The 9,608-nt window shown below is 39.1% G+C and overlaps 2 protein-coding genes across 2 annotated transcripts in view; both read left to right on the forward strand.

Annotated features, from left to right (window-relative positions):
* The window catches only part of LOC125029198 (protein O-linked-mannose beta-1,2-N-acetylglucosaminyltransferase 1-like), a 5,123-nt gene extending 3,105 nt beyond the window's left edge, over positions 1-2,018 (forward strand). Inside the window, exons 3-6 of the mRNA XM_047619059.1 lie at positions 538-614; positions 1,136-1,330; positions 1,457-1,639; positions 1,768-2,018. Of these exons, the coding sequence (XP_047475015.1) occupies positions 538-614; positions 1,136-1,330; positions 1,457-1,639; positions 1,768-1,905 (593 nt within the window). The 3' untranslated portion in view covers positions 1,906-2,018. The remainder of the gene's footprint in view (positions 1-537; positions 615-1,135; positions 1,331-1,456; positions 1,640-1,767) is intronic.
* Positions 1,957-9,397, forward strand: LOC125028754 (protein O-linked-mannose beta-1,2-N-acetylglucosaminyltransferase 1-like). The gene is made up of 12 exons (XM_047618236.1): positions 1,957-2,082; positions 2,297-2,367; positions 2,522-2,626; positions 2,755-2,823; positions 3,236-3,328; positions 3,644-3,839; positions 4,008-4,043; positions 5,124-5,317; positions 5,532-5,640; positions 7,658-7,732; positions 8,052-8,161; positions 8,458-9,397. Exons 2-12 carry the CDS (start codon positions 2,333-2,335, stop codon positions 8,666-8,668), a joined length of 1,233 nt encoding a protein of 410 aa, XP_047474192.1. The 5' UTR covers positions 1,957-2,082; positions 2,297-2,332; the 3' UTR covers positions 8,669-9,397.
* The last annotated feature ends 211 nt before the right edge of the window (positions 9,398-9,608 follow it).

Raw genomic sequence — 9,608 nt, forward strand, 5'->3', positions numbered from 1 at the left:
TATTATCATGAATATCATCCTTTTTTATTATTGAAGTAAGCATTACTGTTTATAATAATAATCTTTATAACAAGACCTTCCTTTTATTACAGTTACCATTAGCATTATTGTTGTTGTTATTATTATCTTTATCATTATAATTATTATGATAATGAGGATGATGGTTTTTATTGTTGTTGTTATTATTATTGTCATTATTATTATTATTACTATTATTATTGTTATTATTATTATTAGTAGTAGTAGTATTACCATTGATAATATTATGATAACTACTACTACTACTACTACTAATAATAATGATGATGATAATGATAATGACAATGATAATATTAATGCTAATATTAATATATCTCACCATTATTAATATCATAATCATCATCATAATTTCACTACAATTACAACCCTTTCCGAATTGTTATCGACCGTCATGACAATTTCTATTTTATCTTCCATTACACTAACAAAACACCGATGTTGTGTTTTTTTTTATATCTATATATAAACATTTTATCTAATTATTCCCTCTCTTCTTAGCTATGCAGGAGGAAACATACAAGATACAAATGATTGTGAACAAACGGCGAATTGGCATTTACCTGGACGACCAATTGGTAAGTTGGTAGTTAAGTTGCAGTCTTTTACGTTGTTGCTCTTCATTGCTCTGATTTTAGACTACTTGTTGCATCATTTGGTTTGGTTTGTTCTTTGTTTCCTTCTTGTTTGATGTATCTATATGTATATTTTTAATTGTATATGTATATACGCATGGTTAATAGATATTATGTATTTTTTAATGGGCTTGTAATTATTTTCTGTGCATTTATCTATCTGTCTATTTATCTGTTTATTATATGAGTATGTTTTCTCATCATATTCGTATTTATTTAGTGTTATTTACATATATCTATTCATTATATTATATTTACTTCCTTTTTTCAACATATCAATATGTTTATACAAGTGTATTTATCCATCATATTAGTATTTATTTAGTATTATTAACATATCAGTGTTTAATTAGTATTAACATAATATTTATTTAGTATTATTTACACAGTATATTTATCTATTAATCCATTTATCATAACATATTTATCGTACGCATGTGATTTTATGTGAAACTCTGCAACAGGTTTATGAGAAAGTCGGGATAGTCGGTTCAGCTGTAAGGACCCACTCCGGCATGCACGTGGTGGTACTGCACCCTTCCCGCGGCCACGTGATGCTCGCCAGGCAGTTCCTGACGCACCAGCCCGCTGAGGACAGGAACCTGGCGGCGTGCCTCGAGTCCCTCATGCCGGGGAACATCCTCATTGTGGCGGCGGTGGTAAGCTGTCCTCTTATCTCTCTATATGGCTTGTTATTTATTTCCTCTATTTCGTTTTCTTTTAATAGTGATGTCCTTTCGCACCAGTAACTCCCTCTGAGTCTCAGCCCCGCCGTGTCCTTCCAGCCCGATGCGGTCATGTTCCTGGGCCCCGACGCCGTGGCCCGCCTGGAGGAGATGGGCGCCTCCAGGATCCGCTATCTCGCCCGACACGAAGCCTGGGTCATGGTGGCTCACACGCCCGTCCGCGCTCAAACGCCTCCACGCTACCACTATCCTGTGCTTAAACCGAACGTAACTGTTCCAGCGGTGAGTCAGGAACGAGATCAAGTTTTATTTTGAATACTTATATTATTCAAAGATATATTGTACATTGATCTGTTTCCATGGGTAGTCTGATTCACCTGTTGTTAAGAGGCAATGTTATCATCTTGCAGAAGCCACTGGGAAGGGTGTGGGGAGAGAGCGTATCTATTCGATTGCTGGAGAAGATGGACGCTTCTGCCTTCGTCGACGTTGACGTCTTCGTCCCTAAATTCTCAGGTATGCGGTGGACCGGACCATATGAATGGTAATATGGTGAATAAATTGAAGGTACACGTGATACTGTATGTACGATTTCAGCTACGCAGTGTGACTGGCACCAGGACGAAAGCCTGAAGGATCAGAAGGCGTTCTGTGAGCGCTACGACGGCTACGTTCGCCTTTGCAAATGCCAAGGCCCGCTCACCTCCGCCTTCAGGCACTCCGCTGTAAGAATGTGCTCTAATACATACAGCAGTGAAGTATTTACTTTAAGAAGCGTCGGTGCTTAGGTGATACTTTCTTATGCTTCTACTGCTTCTTCAGCTTCATTTTTTTTCTTAAAGGTTACTTGGGAATGCAAAACTTTCCTTCACATTCATAAGCACAGTCTACAATAAAATTTAGCGATTGCCAAAGATCTCTTAAACTTTGCATTTACAGGAAAAGATAGAAATCCGTGAGGTCATTCCGCTGGCGATGTTAACGGCCGTCAAACCCTTTAACTTCTACAGGTAGGTACTCGTGCAAACAATTCTTACCAATATAATTACACGCAAAGGGAAGTACCTCACCTTTCCAAAATATCTGCAATGTCATCGAAGAATTCACGTTCCTGCTGACTTGAATAATGAAAAGGATGAATAACAAAATAAATTTCTTCGCCAGGCAGCTCCTGAATATACTGGAAACTCCCGGAGCCGCGCAGACACCCATACTGGTTCTCGTGGACGGATACCAGAGAGAAATCATCCATCTCACCAAACTCTTCAAGTAAATATCAGTGACAAATAAAACTGAGAAAGATTAAAACTGCTCTACTATGTCTAAAACTTACAAAATAAGAGCATGACTGATACGCAACTACGTAATATTATCGTTATATTCTCCCACCTTCTCAGATTAGACGTCTTGTTGCACAGACCTCAAGGCGAGAAGGGATCGGCCACTCTCCTTAACATGCACTTCCGGTAAATCCTAATACTCGATACCTTATACCAGTGGTTCTTAGCCTTTTATAAGAGCACGGACACCTTTAAGAATGTAATAGAAGCTAGAAAGTTAATATAGCCAGAAATATTAACTTAAACACAACTCTGCATGCAATGTGTATGAAATAGCTTATTGATTGAGATCTGATCGTCTCATACATACCGTAAATACACGAAAGTATTACTGAACTTTATAAAGTAAACAGTATTAAAACCCATACTCCTTTTTATGCAAGAAACATTTAAATGTAAACTTTGATTTGATCCTCACGGACCCCCTGAAACCCGCCCAAAGACCCCAGGTTAAGAACTCCTGCCTTATATATATTCACGCTGAGTTTATTCCTTAGTGACCCGCGTCAGGCTTCTAAAACCCGCTCCTCCTCTCCAGGTTCTCCACGCACAATGTCTTCAATTTCTTCCCGGAAGCAAAGAAGGCCATCATATTGGAGGATGACTTGCTGCTCTCGCCGGACTTCTTATCGTGAGCCTCGCCCTTGGTTTTCGTTGAACTGAATTGAGATCATTTCTAAGCTGTATGTGTGTGTGTGTGTGTGTGTGTGTGTGTGTGTGTGTGTGTGTGTGTGTGTGTGTGTGTGTGTGTGTGTGTGTAAATATGCATATGTATAAACATATCTATATATATATATATCTATATCTGTCTATCTATCTATCTATCTATCTATCACACACACACACACACACACACACACACAATTCTCAGAGAGCACCTTTACCCCACTCCTCTACCTGGAAAACAAGAGCAGCCTAACGCCTTCACTCACGTCTCTTCATTCAGGTTCTTCCAACAGACGGCGTGGCTGCTGGACGAAGACCCGACCATCGGGTCCGTGAATGCATTCTCTATCAACAGCTTTCCTGAAGTGGCATCCGATCCTACTGTCTTGAGGAGAGTCGAGCTTTTTCCGCAGTTCGGCTGGCTGGTCCGGCGTGAGTGGGCCGAGGATATTTACGAGGCGTGGATACCAGAGAGGGTAAAGGATTTTGGTGTTTTTTTTTCCACATATTCGTCTTTATTGGTATGTTTTTTTTTTTTTTTTTTTTTTTTTTTTTTTTTGTATTTTGGTATGTGTTTTCCCTTTTTTTTGTATTTTGGTATGTGTTTTCCTTTTTTTTTTCTCAATTTATCGGTCTGTTTGTAGGCCGAGGAGATTTACGAGGCGTGGATACCAGAGAGGGTAAAGGATTTTGTTATTTTTTCCCCATACTCGTTTTTATTTGGTATGTTTTTTTTTGTATTTTGGTATATCATTTTTGGTATTTCGGTATGTTTCCCCCCCCCCCCCCCTTTTTTTTTATTGGTCTGTGGGCCGAAGAGATTTACGAAGCGTGGATACCAGAGAGGGTAAAGAATTTTGGATTTTGTTCATATTCGTCTTTATTAGTATGTTTTTTTTTTTTTTTTTTTTTTTTGGGGGGGGGGTGGTATTTTATTTTTGGTGTTTTGGTAGGTGTTCTCTCTCTCTCTTTTTTTTTTTTTTCATTTTATTGGTTTGTCTTAAGGTATACGAAGAGACGGTAATTGATTTTTGGTATTTTCTCCGTTCGTTTTTATCGTTTATCATCTTTACTGCCATGCTTTCTCCTTTTCATTTTAGAGGGTAAAGGATTTGAGCAGATTTTTTCCCCATTAGTCTTTATTGGTATGTTTTTTTTTTATTTTTTTATTTTCTTGGTATGTTTTTCTTTTGTCTATCTCGCTCTTTTCTCTTTATCTTTCTCTCTCCCTGCCTCCTTTTCTCCTAAGTCTTTATCATCCCGAATAACTTTCTTTGTCTGTATGAGTAGTTCATTATTAACCTTACCCTACTTTTTTTCTGTAAATGTAAAGGAAAATATGCCATTTAATATTTCTTGTTAAAATAAGATCTGAAACGAATATCATATAGGAAAGCTTTAATAACATCATATTTTTCTCCGTCGATCCAATGATCCCAAGCACATAAATAAGGCCCTAACACACACACACTTTTTCCGCCATTTTTGTATATCAGCTTGGCTTTGAGGTTTTTCGAAGGTATCACATGCAAACAGAACGGCTGCCAGACGAGAAAGATAGCGGCCCTCTTCCGTTTGATTTCCCTTTTTTATCTTGTTTTAACTCATGAATATATCAGTGAAATTCGTGTAAACATCACGCTTTTATCGCAAAATGCTTCTTTTACCATATAGTCGCCTCCTTTACATAACAACATTCACTTAAAATGATGTAATATGTATAAGGATACTCAAAACGAGAGTTCACATCGCACCGTCAGGAGACAGCCGACTGGGACTGGTGGCTCTTTAAGGAAGTCCCACGTAAACGACGGGACACTCTGGTTCCTGAAGTAAGCCGGGTCATCCACGCAGGGTCTTCTGGGGCTCATGTCACGGGCTATGTGCAGGAGGACTTCTTTAATCACATGGTTTACAACGAGGATCCATATGTGACGCTTAGGAACCTTGAAAAGTAAGTACTTATGATTTAAAACATGGGTAAAATAAATGAATAAGTATGTAAACAAATAGGGTATGTATATAATGGTGTAGAATTCAATGTGCGCTCTTTGTCGTATCTGTGCATCTTCCTATACTTACTATCCGTTTTCTCTGTTTGATACATTACACCATATTGAGCATAGAGTTTCCTAATACAAATACTAGTCATATACATGGCCCCTCAGCCTGACCAAAGAACGCTACGAAGACCTATTCCGACGAGAGATACTCCGTGCTGCCACCCTGAACTTAACCTCATCGCCCTGTGACGGACCCATTCTCCCCGAAGACCAGGTGAGGTTGTGGCAGACGATGTTCATATACTTTAGGTGTCAATTCAAGTTGGTTCCATATCCAAGTGAACGCAGGGGACACGTCTGTAGAACATGCTTTCTATGTGGCTGGATGATGTAGAAGGTAGCTAGTTCATTTCCATCCCGACTTTAATCCCAGCATGTTGATGTAGGTACTCAGTTACAACTGAGTCGGCAGAATGAGCGTTTGTTAAGTGTTATAAAGATATTACTAAGAACTAACTAGCTCAGGGGTTCTCAAACTTTTAAACACGTCGACCCCAAATGGAATTTCAAAGTTTCTATCGACACCTAGCTTTTAATTCAAGGAGAGAGAGAAAACAATGACAATTAAATCAATATGAGTAGTAGCAGTAGTAGCCTAAATACAGCATGGTGAAAAGGAAACATCTGCCATTATGTCTACTCCACATAATTTTTTAAAAGTTACATTAATCATTTTACGGACAACAGTTCCGGGAGCTGAGAGTGTACTGAATTACTGGCTCTGCTGTGTGCAAGAGACTCGCCCGCTCAGCACAGGGCGCAGACAGGAATATATCGTAAATGGACAGTATAGCTGCAAGATGTACTGAAATTTTGACCTAGTGTCTGAATTTAAGGGATTGATTTATTTAAAAATGATCTAACGGTGTTTGACAGTCTTCAATGTTTAATAGATTTAAAATATAAAGTAGGAGGCTTGAATGGCTCCTTCGACTCCCAGTAAGCATTCACCATTCCCCTGGCTATCCATCGACCCCTTGGATGGTCCCCTCGAACCCCTGGGGTCGATATCGTCCACTCTGAGAAACCCTGATATAGGTGAAAGTGCTTGATCTGTACATTTCTAGTTTTCGTATTTTAAATATCTCACACTGCAGCTGAACTGCTAAATTACTAAGGTTACAGGTACGCTTGGAGTTGATATATTTCTCTATTTTGAGTCTTAAAAAATACCTAATGGTTAAGATTTACTGTGGTTGATTTTTTAAAAGAATTTAAAGGGGAGAACACTTTGGACTTTACAAACATTTCTTGTAGCGGGTTTTTAAAAGATAAACTCGCAAACGGCTTCATATCCCATGTCAACAGTATTGATTTGTAACAGTGATATTAGAATTAAGACTTTTCAAGAAATGGTGTAGACATAGCATTGTAGTTTATGAGAGAAGTATCCCAAGGGCAGGAGGACTTAAAGCTTCAGTCAGTTTATCATTTCGAAACCAACACAGTGCCCCGAAAGTAATGCAATTTATTTTAGGGGTGGGGTGAGAAGGAGGAACGGGGTAGGGGGCGACAGAGATTAATTAGATATAAGCTCGTATATAATCAAAAACATCTCGTGTGGGGTAGGGGGGTCTATCTGTCAACGCTCTCGATGAATGTAGCACGAGATAGAGAAACGAGGTCACGCTCTGGCCTCCTTATTTAAATAAGTGTTGATGAAATTGTTAATTCGTCCGGACAATAACGACACAAAATGATAATACACACGAAGGCGTAAACATGCTGCTTTATTTGAGCCTTATATTTGCTAAACATTTGTGAAAATTCCAATGCGGTTATATATAGTGTTTGTTCACGTGTTGCGGTCAGCTATAATAAACTTTCAGAATTAGCACACTACTAATTCTAGTAACAATGTTGCTTTTCTTATGATATGAACATATATACTGCTACTCATGATGATGATTAGCATGCAAAATGATTCAGTATAGAATGTTTCCACATATTAAGGTCTGTGAATAGATGTTTCAGATTTGAGATTAGCATCGTGGCCTGTAGAATTAAATACAAAATGTACAATAAATATATGCAGATGTGAGATCACTGCATGCACCGCATTAACACCAGCAATAATTTTAAGATAATATTGTATAATATATTTGTTACAAAAAAAATGGTGGGGTTATATTCTACTCTAGTTCATTTTATACCCGAACAGGTTTTGATTATTCTAAAAATATCTCCTGATATTTTTATATAGATTTGTGATATAGATTTCCAATCCTCAGCCTGGACCATTTAAGCTCTTCGTTGAGATCAGGACGAGAGATGATGAGTATGAGAGTTTCTACGTCATGCAGGCGGTAAGTATTCATCAAATTGTTTTTGCATAGATCGTTGCATGGTATATATCCAGCAAAGAAAGAACGAAGATTCTACTGTCATTTCTTTAAGAATTAAATGCAAGTAACTTTGGACACTTCTTTGAATTAGATAGATTTGTTAATAATTGATGATAATGATACTAATAACTTCAATAACAACGATGATAGACAGACAGATAGATAGACAGCTTAGACTGGCGCGATATATATTGCTTTTTTCCGAAAGTAGGCTCATTAAAAATAAAACATCTGAGAACTTTTTGTCACCTGTTTATCCCTGATATTTTCCCTCTTGAAGTGCTTACATGCCTACCCCGAAGAAGCACGTGAGGTGTTCCGTGGGGTACTGCGGTATAATCTTCAGGGTCGCCTTCTGTATGTGGTAGGCTGCCCTCTCTCTCCTTACTGGTGAGTTGGTCTTTTCTCTTGGATGGCCAAACATACTACAGTGCTCGTATAACTATAACAACAAAATATGTATATGCATAAGCTGGTGTATGGTGGATATTTCTGCCATTCTTTTCCCCTGGTATATCAAGTGTAGAGATGTTATGCTTACGTTAGGATATGACGTAGAGCTTGAGAATATAAAAGCATAAAGCATGTTTAAACAAAGATAAATGAGCCAGAACAGAGCTATAAATAACGTAGCCAGATGTTCCCCTTTTCGACGTTCAATCGCCCACATCGGAGTCTCGTTCCAGCTCGATGTACTCCGACGGTTACCGCTTCCTGAGGCCTTCCCCGTGGCTGGTGGACTCGGCGAGCCAGGCGTCGCGCGAGTGGCAGACGAGGAACTACCCGCCGTACTTCGTGGAGCGTCGTCGAGCCGTTTCGCCCGAGGAGGAGTTTCGGATGGAGAACCTGCTCTACGTTTATCACAAAGGGAAAGGCGTGTACAGGAAGTCTGCATGAAACGAGAAGAGTGTTTTCGATAGTTGTGACCACGCAGGAGCAGCTGCTAGAGCATATTTTTTTTTTGGCTGTTTAATTATTGTAAATATATATGTATTCGCACACACAGACACATACATAATTCATTATATTCATATATTCATGTTTATGTACACGTTCTATAAATTACATTGACTCATATATTGCATACCAGTACATACACATATTTACACAACACGCATACTTTCACAATCAAAGAGTGGCATGGTCATATTTAACGATATATGCACCACTGCAAGACAATGTCATCGACAAGATTGCGTGGTAAGACGGAGGGATAACCATCGATAGTAAGCGCCAAAACCAACTGTTCTTCGCCGATGATAATATGATAGCATCTTTGACACCGCAGGAACTGGAGAGTATACACAGCACCAGCGCTTCAGTTGGTCTAAATATGCACCTGGGAAAGACAAAAGTTCAACGACCACGTCACAAAATTTACAATAACCGTCGATAACAAGATCATCGAAGCGGTAGATAACTACGTCTACCTAGTCAGAAAGATAGCGCGGGAGGGGTACATATTCCCAGATCTTAAGCGGCGCATTGCACAGGGATGGACAGCCTTCGGCAAGGTAGATAACATCATGAAAAACAGAAATAAAAGCACACGCATCAAAAGAAAGGTGCACAACGAATAAGTCCTGCAAGTGATGACCTAAGCCAGCGAGACCTGGGTTCTGAACAATGTAGTTAATGGTATTGCTACATATACTATTTGGACTTATATCTTTGGGGAGTGATTGTGTGGGTGTGAGAGCATACATACACACATACATATATATATGTGTGTGTGTGTGTGTGTGTGTGTGTGTGTGTGTGTGTGTGTGTGTGTGTGTGTGTGCGTGCGTGCGTGCGTGTGTGCGTGCGTGTGTGCGTGCGTGTGTGCGTGTTTGCG

Source organism: Penaeus chinensis, chromosome 9 (genome assembly GCF_019202785.1).
Source record: "Penaeus chinensis breed Huanghai No. 1 chromosome 9, ASM1920278v2, whole genome shotgun sequence".
NCBI lineage: Eukaryota > Metazoa > Arthropoda > Malacostraca > Decapoda > Penaeidae > Penaeus > Penaeus chinensis.

Coding starts and splice junctions, on each gene's coding strand:
- LOC125028754 (XM_047618236.1), top strand. CDS start 2,333: ATGTTAACGGCCGTCAAACCCTTTAACTTCTACAG. Junction 4,044..5,123: donor AGGCGTGGATACCAGAGAGG/GTAAAGGATTTT, acceptor TCGCACCGTCAG/GAGACAGCCGACTGGGACTG. Junction 5,318..5,531: donor ACGCTTAGGAACCTTGAAAA/GTAAGTACTTAT, acceptor ATGGCCCCTCAG/CCTGACCAAAGAACGCTACG.